Below are 20,079 nucleotides of genomic sequence, written 5' to 3'. Positions count from 1 at the left end.
TGGCGGCCTGGCGGGGGCGGGGGTGGGGGGGACGACAAAGATGGACCCCCCCCCCCCCCGTCCTGAGCCGTCCCCTCGGCTGGCGGGGCCACGTCCAGACTGCGGGGTATGCGGGCGGATAGAGGGGGGTCTGTGGCATGGAGAGGTGAGGTCACCGGGTCCGCCCCCGTCTGCTCCAGACTGCGATCTCCTCGAGCGCAGGACGGTGCCTGGCCCATCCTTGCACGCCAGGTTCCCGCCGGGGTGGGACCCCGAGTCCGGGCTCCTGGGTGCTGTTGAACGGCTGGGGGACACAGTGGAGGACTGACCCGGCCTTGCCTTCCCCGTGGGCGGGAGTCTCGCCATGTGGAAATGCGGCCCACACGCTTGGAGAACATTCCGGGGGGAAGCTGGAAGCACACGGGGGCTGCCGGGTCCCCTGGTACATTTCCCAGAGCCCTGGTTCTGATTGTGCCCAGAAGGTCTAGGTGCCTGACCTGAGCACCGAGACCCTTGCCTGAGGACTTTGTAGCCCGGACCCCCCACCCCAGGTCATCCCTGCAGATGGGCAGGAGCTGGGACCCAGCACGGGGTGGGGGGTTTCCGGGGATCAGCGGCCCGGCAGGGGTGGTGGGAGTGCCCAGCCAGCCCCCAGAGGGAGGACTCTGGCCTGTGGGAGTGTGGGGCAGGGCCCGGGGTAGGTGACACGGGGGACAATTTCAGCGTCCCTGCGAGGGCGAGGGGGCAGCCGGGGGCGTGTGTGGTGGGCAGCCTCTGCTTCCTGCAGGGAAGCTGCCTGTCTCCTCTCCCACCACAGAGTTCACAGGATGCTGGCAGGACTCAGGGACCCCAGGGAGGCCTGTGAGCCCTGGTGCGGCCTGCACCCAGGTGCTGGAAGGGTCGTGCGGTGGGACGCCCTCGGCCCCTCTCTTTCCCATGTCCCCCCTCACTGGCCCTTCCTCCCCTTAAGGGAGACCCTCCTTTCTCCCCCAGGTTCCTGCTGCCTCTTTCTGGTCCCTGTGCTCCCTTCAGCTTAGCTCTGCTGTCCCCGGTCAGTTCCCTGTCCTTCTGTCTGTCCGTTCCTTCCTCTGTGTCTCCCTCCCTCTCTCCCTGTCTTCTTCCATTTTTCTTGTCTTGGATCCTTTGCTTGTCTCCATCTGCCCAGAGTGCTTTATCTTCCTCTCTGATCCTGATTCTTTCTCCCACTCCACTTTTCTCCTCTTCTCCCTCATGGTTGCCTCTCTCCTTCCTTGGAGCTTCACCTTTGACTACTAGACTTCATTTTTCTTTGTCTCTCTTAGATTCAGCATGAATTAAGGCCTTTAGCTTCTCCTTCGACCCTCTGGGACGTTCCTCTCCAAGATGCCCTGGCATGAGTCACCTCGAATGTCCACGGTCTGAAAAAACCCTTCTTTGAGATGCCACCTTGGACCCTGAGCCGTGTCCCTGGATCACCACAGACTGCTGTTGCCCCACTGTGTCCCTGTGTCTGGATGTCTTTCTGTACTCCTCAGTAGAATTTAGAGCCTGTCTTTTCATCCTTGCTCTTTTAGAGCAGGAAACAGCATCCTTTGCTCCCTCATGTTGATGTCCAGCTGCTGTTGGAGTAGCTGCCACGGCCCACTTGCCCTCTGATGCCCAGCTCAGTACGTCTTGGGAAAGAGCACGCACCTGTCAAGACAATGGTTGGAGGCTCTGTTCCACCCCACTGCTCACTCAGTCATTGGCTCAGCAACTCTGGTCACAGGCTGTACCCTTGCCTTTCAACTGGGCCCCATCAAAGGAGAACCCGTTAACATAGTCATGGGGTATATTAGTTACCACTATAACAAAAGCTATTGGGAACCCATTCTTGTATATTTTTTTTAAAAATTTTTAATAGTGCTGGCATCTACTAAAACACCCAAGCAATTTGTAATCAGTAGATTGAGAAAGAAAATATCTTCTCCCATGCCTCCTGCCCATCCTATTCAGGCCTTTAGGAGTGTCCTGTTTCTTGTGGTTGTAGATCATCAGTTCTCCTGGCTGCAGGATATTCCATCCAGTGAGCACACAGCACTTCCTTTATCAGCTCTGCTGTCATGGGCACTGGCTGCAGGCAGGTGACTGTGGCAGAGCTCAGGAGGCCATAAGGGGCATAAGAGGAACTGAGGTCATCCGAGCCCAGCTTCACCAGGGTGATGTTCTTCCCCCAGAACATCCCTCATTGACTCATTCAGTTAGTCTCTTCAATGTTTTCCAATCAGATATGGGCTCTGGTATTGGTCCTAGTGTGTATTCCCTGATTATCAGGGAGGAGATGGGGTAAGGCCTTTGTTTTAGACTCTTTTCAAGGGAAATCCTATCCACCTTCCCCCACTCCCTTTATTTTTCTAAGATTTGGCCCTACCAGCCTTCTATTGGCTTTCCTGCTAACTAATGATGTTTCACAGCCTCATTCTAAAAAATCTGCAAATCTTCATAAATACAGAATAATGTAAGATAGGGATGAAAATATCCCTCCCTGCCACCACAACAATTGAGGGAGAGAGATTTTGCTGTGTCACAAAATTAGTTCAAAGAACTAGTTCAACGAATCTGAAGGTAAGATTAAAAATCTTACATTCACGAAGCATCAGTCTTGATTTTCTTTGTTCTTGTGTGAACACCAGCAGCTATTACCCAGCAGTATAGAGTAGTGGCTGGAGGAGGGACTCTGGAAGCCAGCTGCCTGAATTCCAATCCTGCCCCTACTGCTTGCTAGATTATGACATCTGGCAAGTTCTTTAGCCAAATTATAGGCATATAAATTGGAGATAATAACACAACTTTTACCTAGATGTTTGTGAGGCTTAAATGAATTTGTTTATATTTATATCTACATATATTATGAAGAGTGCCTGACCTATAGTAAACTTGATAGGAGGGTTTGCTGTTACCTATTACTAAAAATCTATCTCTGAAAGCAGCACTAAATATCATCTTGCGAAAGTGTCAGATCCATACACTGAGAACTACAAAACATTATTAAGAAAAAGCAAAGAAGATGTTAAAAAAAAAAAGAGAGATATACCATGTTCGTGGATCAGAGGGCTCCATATTGTTAAAATGTCAATTCTGTAGATTCCATGTAATCCCAAAGGCATTCTCAGGGTTCTGCCCCCTTGCAGCAGCTCTGATGCATGGACTTGGCCAGGCTGAACCATATTTGCCCGAATTCCCCTTAACAGTAGTCTTAGATAGAGGTGGGCCACAAGAGAATTTAGTTTGGCCAATTGAGTGGGACGCTGTGAAAAAGCAACCTTTTCTAACAGGCGCCCATGTTGAGGTGCTGATTTGACTCACCTCCTTAGTGTGAAACCACAACTGTAAGAACCTCCCCCACATCCTCCTTGAGCTTCTCCCACCCTGGAGTGGGGTGTGTTTGCTAACCCTGTGGCAGAGGAAGTGTTAAGAAAGAAAAAAACAAACACAAAATGGAGTCGGTTGCTCCCCGTGACATCAAGCCAAGACTCAATTGCAGGCTCAATCTATCCTAAGAATGTGTGACCTTTTAACAGTCAATCTGAAATTTTGTAATCAGCACTAGTGAGGTCATCTGCTTGATAAAAAAAACTCTACTGGTCCCTTCTGCCCAAAAAGAAGATGTCCTGGCCTGAAACAACCCTTTCTTTTGTTTTGCTAACAACTTCCTTGCTCCACCCTCTACCTATGAAAACCTCCACTGGTACAATGCCTCAGAGTATCTCTACTTGCTAAGTGGGATGCTGCCCAATTCTTGAAGCATTTAATGAAGCCAATTAGATCTTCAAATTTACTCAGTTGAGGTTTGTTTTTAACAGGACCCCACAGGACACCTAAACCACTAAAGTCAGGGGCAAGAACAAGGACATGGGTTTCTGCCCATCCTCACAAGCTCTAGAGCTCATCCTTTAGGCTCCAGTTTGTCCTTGCTCTCCCACACCCTACATCCGCCGTCCCGTCACAAAGTGCTTGTCCCATGGACTTCATAAAGACAACACCTTACAGACACTGCTTAACCTGCTCCTACAATGGCATAAGGTCAGAGTCCCATAAGAAGTCCTTGTATGTGGGGCACCTGGGTGGCTCAGCTGGTTAAGCGACTGCCTTCGGCTCAGGTCATGATCCTGGAGTCCCCGGATCGAGTGCCGCATCAGGCTCCCTGCTCGGCAGGGAGTCTGCTTCTCCCTCTGACCCTCTTCCCTCTTGTGCTCTCTATCTCTCATTCTCTCTCTCTCTCAAATAAATAAATAAAATCTTAAAAAAAAAAAAGAAGTCCTTGTATGTTCCATATGATCCAGCAATCCCACCTCTGGGTATATAAAGCAAGATAGCTCTGTAGAGAGCAAGATAGAGTCACTCATGTCAAGCAGTGACTCATGTCAAGTGATGATGTAAGCAGCCAAGGGTGTTGCGGATAAGACCAAATATCCCCGAAACCAGCACAGGCTGACAACCCCCAGCACTGATAACCAGCAGATCAAAGGGCAAAGGCTGATTAAACTCCAAAGGAGTTTTAAAAGGAACCGTAGCAAACTTTCCATCTCTCCAGATGCTGATCCTTTTACATCTGGCCGCATCAAAAAGGAAATATGACCAAAGGCTCTGCCCAGTTGATCTCTGAACATAACACAGATCCTCCCCTGTTTGACCATAATAAGCAGCAAGTGCCAAGAGCTGACCTTGACTGGATGGAGGCCTCGTCTCAACTGTGCGCCCACAGACTGACTTCGAGTTTGGTTCATTAACTTCTTAACCCTTGTATCTTGTTTGTTGTGTGACCCTGTCTTGTGCTTTGGTTGGTGTGACATGTATAAAGCCAAGTTAAATGCATATGAAATGTCATTGAGTTTGGAATCCTGAACTTGCTTTACAATTACGTTAATCTTGCTTTATGGTTGACCAAAGCTGGCGTTGCGGGAAGACGACTCATGTGTGCACCTGCCTATCATGCTTGTGACAAAATCCAAAGGAAACAAAATCAGTATTTTGAAGAGATATTTGCAACTCTATGTTCACTGCAGCATTATTCACAATAGCCAGGATGTGGAAACAACTTACATGCCCAGCTGACTGATGAGTAGAGAAAGAAGATGTGGGAGATTATATATACATATGTATATATGAAAAATATATATGAAATATATATATATGAAAAATATATGTATATATATGAAAAAGGAATAACAAAAACATTAAAATCAAAAGCTAGTACTTTGAAAAAAACAAGAGAGAAAGCAACAATAAACTAAATTATGAGTAAAAAAAATTTTTTTAAAGATTTTGAAGTAATCGCTATACTCAATGTGGAGCTCAAATTCATGAACCCAAGATCAAGAGTCACATGCTCCACCGATTGAGTCAGCCAGGTGCCCCTGGGGTTGTCTTTTATAGAAGTGTAGAAAGTCAGAAGAGAATACTATGAACACACACCAATCAGTTTGAAAATGAGATGGAATGGACAACCTTCCAGAAAAAATATGATAAAAATGATACCAAAAGAAATACAACCCATGGGTTAACCATAAGCCATTAAAGAAATGCAATTTTTACTTAAAATGACCACATAAACAACCATATCAAATTACCAGCTCCAGAGGTTTTATGATAAGTTCAATCAACCGTGTAAGGATCAGAATTGAACTTTCCTTGGAAACTGGAAAAAAGTTAAACTCCCCAATTGATTTTGGGCAGGTATAATAATCTTGATTTAAAACTAAATAAGAAGAGGGCACCTGGCTGGCTCAGTCAGTGGAGCATTTGACTCTTGATCTTAGGGTTGTGGGTTTGAGCCCCATGTTTGGTGTAGAGGTTACTTAAAAAAAAAACTGAGTAAGAACATGAGTAAGAAAAATTATAGCCATATTTATTATAAACACAGATGCAAAAATCATAATTAAACTGTTAGCAAACAAATGTTTAGGCCAAGAAAGATTTAAAGACCATAGGACTTCAACTATACTAAAAAAAAATTATTTAAAAAAAAGATAAATAAAGAACATGGGTGTTACAATTTTCTTTTCTTTTTAAAGATTTTATTTATTTTTATTGTGGGGAGGGACAGAGAGAGAAGACTCTCTGGAGCCTGATGCAGAACTCGATCAGAGGACCCTGGGATCACGACCTGAGCCGAAGGCAGACGCTTAACCTACTGAGCCACCCAGGCACCCTGGGACTTACAATTTTCTATTTCCCTCTTAGGAGAATTTCCCTTAAAATGGAAGGACAGAAGAGTCCACTTTATGACTGCTACTGTTCAACACTGTGCTGTTGTCCAAGCCGGTGTCCCAGGAGCCACAATAAAGGACAAGAGCTGTGGGGATTGCAAAAAGAACAGAAACTACTAGAAATAGTAAGCAAGTTCTCAGCGAGGTGGTAGATCCAACTTCAATTTAGGAAAATTAACAGTGTTCCCAGATACTAGCAACAAACGAAAAGTATACAGGTAGATGAAGCCTACAGTATCTCCCAAAAAGTTTACTAGAAGTGAACCTAACAAAATGTGTGAGACCTTTATGAAAAAGTGCAAGACTCACTGAAAACATAAAAAGAAGACCTATATAAATTGAGGTATATGCCATGTTATGGATAGAGACCTCAGTGCTACAAAGATATCTATGCTCCCCAAAATTTCTCTCCCTCTCTTTTTCTTTCTCTCTAACAAAGACGAGACAGTGCCCAGGGGGAACTACCTCCATGATAGCATGGAAATGCCCCTGTCAAGGCTGGGCCTTATAATAAAGGGTAAAGAAGCAGCCAAGGGAATTTGCACAGCCAAAGAGCCCAGGTTGGGGAGGCAACAGGAGGCACCCAGTGTCCATCACTCCTTTGTCAAGATTACACAGGGCAGAGGGTGAGGACTCCCCACAGTCTCCACCTGAGACACCAGCTTCAGGGACAGCTCCTCTAATTTGCATCACTATGAATCTACTTCCCAGCCAACGTGTCTTTGCTTCTTCTTCTTCTTTTTTTTTAAGATTTTATTTATTTATTTGAGAGAGAGAATGAGAGAGAGCATGAGAGGGGCTTGGGTCAGAGGGAGAAGCAGACTCCCCGCCGAGCAGGCAGCCCGATGCGGGACTCGATCCCGGGACTCCAGGATCATGACCTGAGCCGAAGGCAGTCGCTTAACCGACTGAACCGCCCAGGCGCCCTGTTTCTCTTATTCCCATGAGGAAATCCCCATCCCACTAGGGGCAGCACTGGCCCAGCTACCATCACTAACATTCTGGGCCTCCCATGAGGTAGCAGGGAACACAGCCTCTGACCTCCAACCTCCAGAAAGGCAGCCACAGAGCCTGGAGATTCAGCTCCGGGGATAAGGCAACACTCACCCCTCATGCAGCAGTATGACAGGGTCAGCCATATTGTCCCTGAGTCAGTGACGGGAATCCTGTCAGTCACAACTGTTATGAGCTGAATGTTTGTGTCCCCCAAATTCATATGTTGAAGCGCTAAACCCCAGTGTGGTGGTGTTTGGAAAGGGGGGTTCTTTGGGGTGATCAGGTTTAGACAGTATCATGAGAGTGGGGCCCCATGAGGGGATCAGTGTCCTAAGAGAAGGAAGAGAAACTAAAGCTGCCCCCTCCTTCTCCATCTCTCCCTCTCCCCCTGGCTCTGTCAGATAAGGCTGAGGGGCCTTAGGCAGAGGACCCACCACAGAATTAGGAGCTCAAAGCACATCTGTGCCCTCACTGCTGTGGAATCAGGAGAAAACACCAGAGTCCTGACACGAGATCCACACTTCCTTTTCTCTTCCACTCATCCAGCAGACAGGTGGAGAGCAACACCTGGGTCCAGACTTGGGAGCACAGGGGTGATGAAGAGGGGGCTCACTCTGCTCCTCCAGGGTCTGCCTCTCCCTGGAGCCGGCCTCCCGTCTGCCTCTCTCCTGCTCTCTTCAGCCAGGCTGTCCCAACCTCCTCTGGCATCCTACTTTCTCTTTCTCTGCAATAACTCGGATCCTGTTGCACCGCCGGGCAGCTCTGCCCGCGTGGTTGGGGGGGGTGGGGCGCGCTCAGAGAAGGAGAGAAGGTGGGTCTGAGCCCAAGGAAGTGCAACCACCCGAGGGCCCTCCCACCCCTGAAGCCAAAGCAGGAAGGAGGTGGGGCCTCGGTGGAGGCGGCCTAGGAGGTCTCAGATCCCGAGGGGGGGGGGGCTTTCCTAAAGCAAAGCCGCTGAGAAGAATGGAGCCCTGGCGCCACCGCCCAAGGTACCCCCGCTCCTCTGTCCGCGCCACCCCCCCCAACTGGGCCCCCTTCCGCAGCCCCTCCTTCCTGGTGGCCCTGCCCTTGTGTGCCTCTGTCCTTGGCCTCTTCCTCCTCCCTGTGGTCCTGCTTCCTTTCTCTTCCTCTCTGGACTCCTTCTCTGCAGGACCCACTCCTGCCTGGCTCCTCACCCTATTCTGGGGATGCTCCCACTATTGCTTCTGAACACGCCCCTCCTGCACCTCCACCCAGCCCCAGGGTCCTCCAGGCCAACCTCTGGGTCTGAAAGTCTGTGGAGCCTGCCCCTCCCAGACAGTGCCGGGTGATGCCACTCTCTGAGGCTTCTGGAAGTTTCTGTGCTCTCTTAGCGCTCAGAATTTAACCAAAGCATGAGCGAAGAAGTGGGTGGATTTAGTTTAGAGCACTTTGATTGATTTTCTATAATTTTTACACCATTATAAACATGGTGTGAGGCTAGCTCTCGGAGGCAAGAAGAGAAGTCACCTATTGCAGGGCTCTCCCAATCACGGGCAGACACATAAATGCAACCTGTTCTCAACCTTACCCCCAACCTTGGTGACCGAGCTTCAGGCTTCATGTTTGTAAGGACCACTCACCTGCAGCTGGGGGAAAGATGCCATGGTTGGGAGAAATGCACATATTTACAATGAAGTCGAGAAAAAGACCCAGGCAGGACTGCAGGCTGCTGCCACTGCAGTCATGGGAGGTCCCTGCGGGAAATAGCCAGCCTGGGGAGCCAGGGCCCCATCACTCACTAGCCCTGGGCTTGCCCAGGCTGCTCCACCTCCTGCCCACCTTCCTTCCCTTGAGGGTGGGGTTGGCTCTCATGGGATCTGGGGAGGACTCTGTGAGTTCAGATATTTAAAGCACTTAGAATAGTAACCTGAACGTCTGAAGGTATGTATTAACCTGATACTTTTTTTTTTTTTTTTTAACGCATAGGTTAAAAAAATCAGGAACGAATTGAAGTGAAGTATTAGAAAAGCCGTTCTCTGGGGATGGAGGCTTCCTATTTCTCTTTGCAATTTTTCTAGTGGGTTGGGGGATGAATGGGCAGAAAAACCAGCATGGCTGGAAGAAGCAGGCCCGCAGGGGCCCCGGCGGGAGAGGTCCCCCGTCCCTGCTGTCCCTAGCAGCACCCCCCCACCCCGCAACAGTCCAGCCTGGAAAAGCGGCAGACAAGGCTCAGGGCCCTGGAGTGGGGGCAGGGCAGGGAGCCCCTGTGCCCAGGGGAGGCCATGGGCCAGGGACAACTCCAGAGAGCACTCTCCGCATTTTTGGTTTTCTGTCTTTCACCCCCAGAGACCCAATGGGGTGGATAAGTCCTGAAACCTTCTTCTTCCACTTCCCAAGCCTGCGCTACGCTTTCGGGCGGAACTCCTGCTACCTCTGCTTCCAAGTGGAAAGAGAAGGGAAGGGGCACTCCTCCTATGACTGGGGGGTCTTTCAAAACAAGGTAAGGCCTGTTAAGAGGCAGGAGCTGAGTCAGTTGGGAAGGTGGAAAAGAATGGAATAAGATGCCAGGTGGGGGCTCTCCATGGTGCATGCTCCTTCCCCCGACATTGTTCTAAGTCTTTGACCCAAGAGCGCCCTGCTTGGCCCTCCTGGAACTGGATACAGGATGACGTTTGATGTAGCCTGTGGGCCTTGTTCAGAGAGTCCACCTGCATTCATCTCCGGTCTTGTCATGGAGCTTGGCCTCTAGCAGGCTTTGATAAAAGAGCATGTCTGGAAAGTCGGGGCCGATTGGACACCAGAGCCTTTTCTGCCCTAGTAATGGTTCTGCCGGTCGAGTCCTCGGCCGCGGCCGCACCACTGACTCATCCAGACTCAGGACCTGTGATCCCTCAGGAGAGAGCCCGTACCCCTCATCTGCCCGCCCCCGGCCTGCTCCCAGCCACAGCCCAGGTGTCCCTGGAAGGCTGCCATGGCACCCATGACCAGCTTCAGCGGTTGCTGGAGCCAGGCCACCCTCCTGCAGCCCTGCCCTCTAACCACCTGCCACTCCTGAGAGATGTCCCACTGCACCACACCCCTGCCCTCTCCTCTCTCCTGACATTGCAGGCTTTTCAAAGCCTCTTTGCAGGAGAGAGCCGTTATGGGCGGGTCAAGGGTACCCCAGTACTAACCCACAGAAACATCATCTGAGTCATGTATGTCATTTAACGTTTTCTAGTACCCAGTGTTTAAAGAGTTAAGATAAACTGATGAACTTAGTATTGATAATGTATTGGGTAATATATCTAAGAGATTATTTCAAATTATAATTAATATAAAAATTCTTCATGAGGTCATTTACATTCATCTTTTTTACTATGTTGTTGGAACGAGATGTGTATTTTACACTTGCCCCACTTCTCAATTCAGACAAGCCACATGTCAAGTGCTCTGGAGACAAGTGGGGCTACTGGCTCCCCTGTGGGGCAGCATGGCTGTGTGGCCTTCCCCAGCAGACAGCACCCACGGAACCAGCCTGGACCCCAGAGGGCCTGGACCGGGGCCAGTAGGATGTCTGTAGGATGGGTGGATGGATAGGTGGATGGATGGATGGATGGATGGACGGGTGGGTGGGTGGATGGATGGATGGATGGATGGATGGATGGATGGATGGACAGGTGGGTGGGTGGATGGATGGATGGATGGATGGATGGATGGATGGATGGATGGATGGATGGACGGGTGGGTGAGTGGGTGGGTGGATGGATGGATGGATGGATGGAGAGTTGATGTTGGAATTGATGTCGATGACTGTGGGAAGGAATGGCTCAGTCAGAAGAGACAGTGTGGGGGGAGATGGAAAGGAGGGATAAATCAATGAACACCATGCCCCTGTGACTCTTGCGCCCTCCCCCCTCCTCCCACAGCCCCCAGCTCTGCCAAACTGCCTGCTCTGCCAGCCAAGAGTATCCCCTTCTCTTCTCTGCCTCTCCCAGGTCTATTTCGAGGCTCCCTACCACGCAGAATTCTGCTTCCTCTCTTGGTTCTGTGACCAGGATCTGTCCCCTGACGAGCATTACCATGTCACCTGGTTCTTATCCTGGAGCCCCTGCCCCACCTGTGCAGAGGAGGTGGTCAGATTCCTGAGGGAATACAGGAACGTGACGCTGAGCATCTTCACCGCCCGCCTCTACTACTTCTGGCGCCCAGATTTCCAGGACGGGCTTTACAGGCTATGGTCTGCAGGGGTCCACCTGGATGTCATGTCTTTTGAAGGTGAGAGCAGAAGGAGCTGGGGGACGAGAGAGGCTGTGGGAGGGAATAGGACTGGGGCGGGGGGTGGGGTTGGTGAAGGATCTAGACTATCCCTAGGGAGAGTGGGTGGGAGGAGAGCCTGGGAAACCGAGGCAGGATTGGTGGCGCCTGGCAGGGAGGGCACGGGGGGGTCAGGAGCAGAAGGCCTCCCAGGGCCCACCTGACTGCCCTCTTCCCTCTTTATCTTAGATTATGAATACTGTTGGGACACCTTTGTGGACCACAATGGGATGCGCTTCCGGAGTCGGGATCTATTAAGAGATAATGATTTCCTGGCCACAGAGCTTGAGAGTATTCTTAGGTGAGGGCGTCCTCAGCCCCCTGGCCTCTCCCTGCTGCTGCGCCCCCTTCCTGGGCTCCAGCCACCTTCACCTCCCTCCCCAGTCCCTCAGCCCCCCCCCACTTTCCTCCTGTGCATCCTCCCTCCTTCCTCAAGGCTTCCCTCTCCCGCATGAAGGGGCCCCCCACCTGGTTCCTTCCATCTCACCACATTAACCAAATCTCGTTAATAAACTGACGGTATATGGGCATGAATATGTCTAAGTGTGAAAACCAGAAGCTGTGAGAAACATCCTTCCCGAGGATGTGACTTCTCAGAGAACCAGGGTCCTTGATGAGGGTGTACTGCTGCGCTAGGACTTTAGTGGTCCGTCCTCTGGGCTCACCGCGGGGAGCCCCTGGTGTCCCTCTGCGTGTCCCGGTCTCCCCTTCTCATAACAACATCAGGCAGATTGGATTCGGGCCCATCCTAAAGGGCCTCATTTTAACAGCCATCTTTTTAAAGTCTGTACCTAAAATATAGTCACATGCTGAGGCACTAGGGTTGAGACTTTAGCGGATGGATTTGGGGTCACACGGTTCAGCCCAGACAATGACCCGGGGCCTTTTTGAGCTGAAGGCGTGGGGCAAAACCAGGGTCCTTATTCTGCATATCTGTCTCCTGGGTTATGCCTGAGCTGCCCCCCCACCACGCCCCCCCCCCGCCCCCCCGCAACGTGCTTCCCTTCTAATCCTTGCTGCCCTGGACCCCTCCCCACCACCGCCACCGCCTCCCACCAGGTCACCATCACACCTGCCCTCACTCCCATGTCCCTTATCCCCTTCCCACATTGCTGCCAGAGGGGAAGCTCTGGGCAGGTTGCAGCCTGGAGACAGCAATGGAGAGTGAGCTTACATTTAAATAAGTTTTTGAGGTTTTTTTTAATGTAGGATTGGGTATGGGAGGACTGAGATCATCAGAACTTTTCCAAAAAAGCAGAATCAAAAGTGGCAGGTGGCCAAGAGTCAAGTCAGGGAGACAGGGAAGCACGAGCCGTAGAGGTAAAACAGGGAGCATCTGCTTCTTTGACCCCAGAGCCAACGACCCCGTGAACATACTGGGGGGGAGGTCGGCGGCAGCGGTCCATGGGCTGGCCTGGACCAGGGCACGGGGAAAAGGAGGAAGAGGTCAGCCCTAGACGGCGGGATGCTGGGCGGGCAGAGGCAGGAGAAGCAAGAGGGCCGGTGGTCGGTTTGGAGGACATCCCTAAAATCATTGTGGAGAACGTGCCAGGTCCCGTTCAGACCAGCTATTTCTCCCTCTGGTCTTGGCCGGCTAGGTGTGACTTGGTGGTGGCCACAGACCCCTGGCCCTCCCCGCGGCTCCCTGTCTGTCCTGCTGCCTGGGGGCCAAGGGGAGAACGCAGAAGGGCTCGGGCTGCCCCCCGCCCAGTCCGCCCTGCCGCTCTCCCTGCCCGCGCAGCCTCACGCAGGGAGGCACAGACAGGCACGTGTGGATGGCACATCTCGCGACCGCCTGCGTCGTCAAAACGGGCCAAAGTGGCCTGCTCGAAATATCCCCTCCTTCTGGAGAAAAGAACCATGCGGAAGGCCAGTCTTAGAGATCCGTGGGGGCGTTCAGGACATTTCTTCCAAAATAGTCACCGTCCCGCTCTCGCACATCTCCGTTCTCTGCCCGTCTCTGATGGCCAGCAGGAGTTCAGCCTTCCTGCTTCTCTGGCCAGAGGCATCTTAGCTGTCAATTTGATCAACACCTGAGTACGCAGATCTGATCACTCTCTTGGAAGGGCCCGAGCCCAGGTTCTCTTTCTGGAACCTTCTTCAGGGGCCTCTGGATATGAGAACAGATGGGTGTGGAGGGGACGCCATTCCCTCAGATCTTCCAACTCTTGCCCGTGCTCTTGTTACCCCCTTGGGGCCATCCCAGGGCCTGTAGGGCAAAATGAGGTGTGCATGGCAGGGGCCACAAGCTGGAAGTTCAGGGACTCATATACGCATGCGGTCCGGACTGGGGGTGGCCAGCGGCTGCTCTAAGACCTCCTCTCTAGAATTCAACTTTCCCCAGGTGCTCTTTGTTTTTCCATCCGGGGTTCTTGGTGGACATGTGACAAGGCAAGAGGATAGCTTTCAGGACGCACACTTCAAGTCCAGGTCCCTGATTCCTGACCTGGGAGGCCTTGTGGGGGCAGCAAGATCCCTCCTACTCATGGAACACTGAGGAAGCGGGAGGAGCCAGGCCAGTGCCCCTGGAAGGCATTCCAGCTCTGCCATTGGTTTGCTGTGTGGCCCCAGAGAGTAGCTTAGCCTCTCTGTGCTGGGACCTCATCGAAGATGTCAGGATAATGATAGGCCCCTTCCAAAGCTACTGGGGCCTGTGGTAGAGGATGGAGTATAGGAACTGCTCAACACACCTGCCTTCTCCAGGGTTGGAGATGAAGATCTGACCTGTAGACCTCACTTTCCAGATGCCCAGAGTCCTGACAGGATAGTGGATGACTCCTAAGGGCAACACAGGGGTAACGAGGAAAGGGTTCACTCCACTCCTCGGAGAGCCTGCCCCTCCCCAGAAGCCAGCCTCCGTCCAGCTCTCTCCAGCCAGGCTCTCCCAACCCCCCTCTGCATATCCTACTTTCTCTTTCTCTTTGCAATAACTTGGTCCTGCTGCCCCACCCGAGGACGGCTCTGCCCCGGGCGGGGCGTCTCAGAGAAGGAGAGAAGGTGGGTCTGAGCCCAAGGAAGTGCAACCACCCGAGGGCCCTCCCACCCCTGAAGCAAAGCAGGAAGGAGGTGGGGCATCCAGGGAGGCAGCCAGCAGCCCGGGGAGGTCACTCCAGATTGGGGCTTTCCCAAAGCAAGGCCAGCGAGAAGAATGGAGCCCTGGTGCCCCAGACAAAGGGCAGGGCTGGGACAAGCCAGCTGAGGAGAGGCAGCTACCCCGGAACTCCCAAGGTCAGGTAAGGCTGGGGGGGGGGGGGCAGGGGGAGAAGGTGGGTGGGAGTCCAAAGAAGCACAATCAAGCTAGGGCCTCCCACCCCAGCTTTTGTCTGGCAGGGAGAGGGTGGGTCCACCACTCAGACTACTGTGGGAGGACACTCACAGATACGGGGCTTTCCCAAGGCCAAGAGCAGCCTCGTGAGAGGGAAGTGGAGCTGGAGAGCCCAGGGCTCAGGCCAGGATGGGACGAGCCTGCCAAGGAGCGTGGGACAGGGCTGCAGGGACCAAGTACCCCTGCTCGCTTGGCTCTCTGCCTCCTTCCTCCTCCCAGCCCCACTTCTCTCCCTCTCTGACACCTCATCGTTCCATCTGCGGGGTCTGTTCCTGCCTCTGACCTGCGGGCACCGCCTGGGCAGGTGCCCATCTCCCCAACCCCCCACCCCCACCCCTCCTGCCTCCACATCCTGTCTCTGCCTCCGTGGCCCTCTCCCCTAGGCGTGGCCCCTGCGTCTTCCTAAAGCATTTTATTTAAGCTTAGTTGTAGACTTTAGTTACAGACTTTAGATTCAAGGATGACTGAGACAATTGTTGGAGTCAGCTATAAAAGCATATTTATACATTTTATTTTAAAGACTTGCACAGTTTTGCAAAGGATGCTCTAATTTCTGTAACCGACCTGAGCAAGAGTTCATCTGCCTGATGCTCGGGAAGCCAATAATGAACTGACACTGGGTTTCTGTGCTGAAGATACAGGCTAGTTGCTGGTGTGGTGCCACCCAGGAGAACTGGGAGCCGATGCTCGAAGGTCCTAAACTCCTCGATGGTTTGCAAGTAAGGGTGTTAAGGGCAAAAATTCAGGGTTAGGGGTCCAGGCTCATGGGTTCTTCTGATTGATTGGGGATTAGGTAAACTTCAACATTGATTAACTTGTCTTTCTGGTACCAACCGGTCTGGTTTCATCCAGATTGTGGTCAGTGGTCCTACTGCTTCCCTGGCCCAGGTCGGAAGACCAGCTCAGCAGTGCGTGCGCATCAGTGATGCTGCTCTGTTTGTAGAAGCCAAGCACCTCGTGGCTATGATGACCACATAGACCGTGTTCCCTGGGTGACGTTCATCATCTTAAGCAAAGCATCCTCTAAGTTCCCTCGGGAATTTTCCCAGCGATCTTTAACTGCGGGCAGCTTTCTGCAGACTTAGTTCTGTGGATGGTTTCATTTCTGTTCTGTGGAGGGAAAAATCATCTCCAAGACAAGAAGATAAATTGTTTCCCATGAAGACACTACCAAGTGTGAAAAATTAAATTAGTCTTTAAATGCTCCTTACGAGTTGTTTCTATCATCCCTCAATTTTAGCCATTCAAGGTCAAGCTTTAACACTTGTGCTATTAAGACAGTGCACTTGTCTAAAATTTGAAATAGTCCAGCCTTGAGTGTCTGGTTTCCCAGGGACTGAGGAGTTTCCCAGGACGTGGGAACTTCAGTGCTAAAATTGGGAAGCCACGGGGCAGTTGGTTGTCCTAAGTGTGCTATGAATGGATGTTTCTGTTCTAATCTTCATGCTGAGGGCAACCAGGTGCCCTGAGAGTAGCAGCTTCAGGTGAGGTCACTGGCCGGTAATCCAAGGCCACAACTCAGAGATGGCTTTTAAATGACAGTCATCAAAATGCACCTGAAGCTTTACTAATTAGCATAAGGGGTATCAGAGATGGGTTTCCGTTGATGAAATTAGTGGCTTTGTTAATTAGCATAACAGATGACAGAAATGGTCTTTTGTTGATAGAATCTGTGGTGTTTCAACAAGTTGGCTGGAAATATGGGGAAAACATTTCTGGCCTTGCAGGAACACGGTATCCCGTAGTCTGTGCTCTGAGGAATGACACCCTTGGCTTGATTCCTGTGTCCGGTTCCAAGCGTCTGTGGTCACCTGAGCCAGACTCAGTGGTCAGCCAGGTCACGTTAGCTTTGGGTGGAGTGTCCAGAAGGAGAGTGGGCTGGGGCCCCATCAAGCTTCCCCAGCTCGTTCAGACTGTTTGCTTGGTCAATAATGTCCACACTCAGTGGGGCTCCGCTGGTTGGAGCTCTCATGCACCACTCTGGGGCAGGCAGGAGGGCTCCTCGTTCTGTCCACCTACTTGTATCTTTGCAGAGCCGACAGCGTTTATCAAAAAGAATCCCGTGCACGCAAGCCTACATGAGCCAGGTCACTCTGCAACTGAAAAACAAGCGAGATACAAGATGGAATACTCTCTAGAGTATAATCACAACTGGGGGGAGGAAAAGCTATTTGACCTTTAGCCAAAGTCTCTGTCACAACACTCCGTTGGTGACAACAGTTTTTCCTGTTCACCAGCCTCTCTGTGCTTTGTACAGGCAGTTAAGATTGTGATGCCCACGCCTAAGCAAAGAGCAGAGAGTTAGAAGAATTACCAGTGCAGCCCCTCCATCCCCAAAGAGAAGGGTTGTGGCATTGGACATCAGGGTTGAGATGTCCGTGGGACCTGAACAGAGGGGTCTGGGGCACAGGACAAAGATGGGTGAGCCAAAAAGTTCTGATGTCAAGTTCTCAGGGTGGGGCCCCCCAGCCAGCCCAAGGCACCCTGCCTGCAATGACCTTCAGTGTGGGCATGGTGGGTGCTCCACCAGACCGGAGGTGGGGCTGTGTGCAAGTGGGAGAGCTCACCCTCTTCCTTCCTCCTTCCCAGCCCTCCTGGACAACAAGGAAAGAGGAGAATGTCCCTTCCCTCCCCACCCCAGGGGCCCAAGTGGACCAAGGAGTTGGGTTCAGAGGGTGACAGAGCCTGGGGTGACACCAGAAGATGCTCTCTGCATCTTTGGTTTTCTTCCTCTTGTGCAGAACCACAATGAATCCACTACAACAAGAAATATTCTTCTATCAGTTCGGCAACCAGCCCCGGGCCCCAAAGCCCTACCACCGGAGGAAGACCTACTTGTGCTACCAGCTGAAGCCACATGACGGCTCCGTAACTGCCAAAGCCTGCCTTCAAAACAAGGTGCCAGGCGGGCTGTCTGGACACAGGGCCGGTGGGGAAAATACCGAGGCTTAACTGGGTCTGTTAGCCCTGCTTCCCGGGAACTCTCCATGGTTTTCCTGTCCCTGGGCCTCTGCAGAAGCTCTTCCCTCCAGCAGAATGCTCTTCCTGCCCCTCTTTGAGAATATATTTACTTGTCCTCTGGATGTCAGTTCAGTCGCTGCTTCTGAGAAGCCAAGCGGTCTTCCAAGGACTGAGCGCTCAACCCCACCTCCAAGAACTCCCTCATACACTTGCCCCCTGCTTTTCTGCCCCCCCTGCCCACCTGCCCCATCCTGCCTCCCTCCCATTCTGACCTGCTCCTTGGGAACCCCACGTTCTAACATCTCCTGATGTCCAAAAGGCAAGGTCTGCCGACCATCTGGGAATGGTGCCATGGGGATGTCTCTCTGCCAACCCATCTCCTCCCAGGGGGTTGGGTCTGATTCAGATCAAGCTGCAGATGCTTTGGGGTGCTGAATCAATGGATGAGTGAAAGAAGGAAGGAAGGTTCTTTCCCCATGTTAGGCAAGTTCACGGGGCAGAGCCCCTTATCCCCAGTGGTGCCCTCCGTATGTGACCTTTCTTCTATCTGGGACCCTCCCTAGAAGAAGCGCCATGCAGAAATTCGCTTTATTGACAGTATCATGGCACTAAAACTGGAAAAAGACCGGAGATTTGAAATCACCTGCTATGTCACGTGGAGCCCCTGCCCCACCTGTGCGAAGGAACTGGTTGCATTTGCCAGAAAACACAGCCACATCAGCCTGCGGCTCTTTGCCTCCCGCCTGTATTTCCACTGGCTCCAGGAGAATAAGCAGGGGCTGAAGCAACTGCACGCATCTGGGATCCCAGTGGCTGTCATGAGCTCCCTGGGTAGGGAGAGGGCAAAGCTGTCAGGGGATGGGAGGGTTTGCAGCTCCAAGACAGAAAAGCCACTGGGGGAGGGGGGTTGCTGGACCAAAAGGTGGTGGCCCAGCTGAGGCCCAAGCTGTGACACCACCAGGAAGGGCAAAGGAAGGAGGGGTCCCTGGAATTGCAGGGTGCATTCTTGTGGCTTTCCTGCCCCTGGGGCCTGACTGCCTTCCCTCTTCATCTCAGAGTTTGAGGACTGCTGGAGGGAGTTTGTGGACAACCAGGGCAAGCCTTTCCAGCCCTGGAACAAGCTGGAACAGTACAGTAAAAACATAACCCGTCGGCTCCGGAAGATCCTCAAGGTGAGAAGCTGTCCCTGCTGCAGGCGCCTGGCCCCCCTCTCCCCCCGCGCCCCCTCATCCCAGCTCCAGCGCCCCCTTGTCTCTGTCCCTCCTCTCCTTGCTCTCTGTCCCCACTGTCCCCCCACACCTTTCTCTTTTCTCCCAACACCCTTCCCCTCACCCCAACAGGGGCTCCCAGTTCCTTCCTTGTCTCCCTTTTCTTAGGATCTTGTCTGTTTTCTGGTTCCCTCGAGACCTCCCTGGCCCTCTTTGACCCGGCTCTTCATGTCCCCTCTCCTTCGCTTGCTCCCAGCACTGCTGGCTGCCAATGACACTTCTAAGTATTCTGTTTCTCTCTCAGCAGCCGCCGCAGAATGATTTAGAGAATGAATTCAGAAATTTGCATCTTTGATGACCATCAATCGCCTACCCCCCACCCCCCCAGCCCCCCCACCCCTCCCCGTCCCTGGAGCATCTCAATGCTTCATAAACTGCTGACTTTTAGGAGCAACTTGTGAGTTCCACAGGCACACCTGAGCCTCCCCCGAGTCCAGAAAACCTTCCTTGCCTCCTTCATTCTTTTGTTCCTCTTTTTTTTTTAAATAAGTGGATATGTATTTTTATAACTGAAAAGATAAAAATAATTTTTAGGTCTGTAAAACTTGGGTTATTTTCTAAAAGGGAGATCAGGACTTTCCCTCACAAAAAATGAGTATAAAGGACTTTTTATCCTACTGCACCAAGAAAAAAATGTATTTGAGAATTCCCTCTAAAGTCTAGAATAGTTGGATCATTTTGTCATCCCAATATTCTCTGTTCCTTCTGAGTATCTACTGTGTGTCTAAATAAATAAGATAAAACTGTTGAGTGCATGCAGTTGCTCATTGAATTGCTTGGGGGGATAAATAAAACCAGTTGAACAGTGTTATTCGGTGTTCTTCACTGAAGCAATAAGCACCAACTCCAGCCGATTAAAACAAGAAAAAAAAATTGTTAAAAAGATGTTGGGTGGCTCCTCGAAGCTCTAGGAAAGAGGGAGAGCTAGATCTGGAGGCTTCCAAGCCAGGAAGGAGCCCCCAAACTATGCTGCAGAGCTGGTCTGATGAAGATGGCGCTGCCCATGGCAGCATGCACCCCCCCACACACATCAGCCACACTTGGAAGCTGGGCACTGACCTGGAGC

The 20,079-nt window shown here is 51.8% G+C and overlaps 1 protein-coding gene across 1 annotated transcript in view; it reads left to right on the top strand.

Moving 5' to 3' along the window:
* Positions 1–19,760, top strand: part of APOBEC3B (apolipoprotein B mRNA editing enzyme catalytic subunit 3B) — a 28,513-nt gene extending 8,753 nt beyond the window's left edge. Inside the window, exons 7-14 of the mRNA XM_027592360.2 lie at positions 8,068–8,191; positions 9,510–9,663; positions 11,141–11,420; positions 11,649–11,760; positions 17,526–17,682; positions 18,309–18,576; positions 18,802–18,917; positions 19,258–19,760. Coding sequence (XP_027448161.2) covers positions 8,068–8,191; positions 9,510–9,663; positions 11,141–11,420; positions 11,649–11,760; positions 17,526–17,682; positions 18,309–18,576; positions 18,802–18,917; positions 19,258–19,308 — 1,262 coding nt within the window. The 3' untranslated portion in view covers positions 19,309–19,760. The remainder of the gene's footprint in view (positions 1–8,067; positions 8,192–9,509; positions 9,664–11,140; positions 11,421–11,648; positions 11,761–17,525; positions 17,683–18,308; positions 18,577–18,801; positions 18,918–19,257) is intronic.
* The last annotated feature ends 319 nt before the right edge of the window (positions 19,761–20,079 follow it).

This window comes from Zalophus californianus, chromosome 9, assembly GCF_009762305.2.
Source record: "Zalophus californianus isolate mZalCal1 chromosome 9, mZalCal1.pri.v2, whole genome shotgun sequence".
NCBI classification, from domain to species: Eukaryota; Metazoa; Chordata; class Mammalia; order Carnivora; family Otariidae; genus Zalophus; species Zalophus californianus.
Note: the sequence above shows the minus strand (reverse complement) of the source record. Positions and strands in the feature narration are given on the sequence as shown.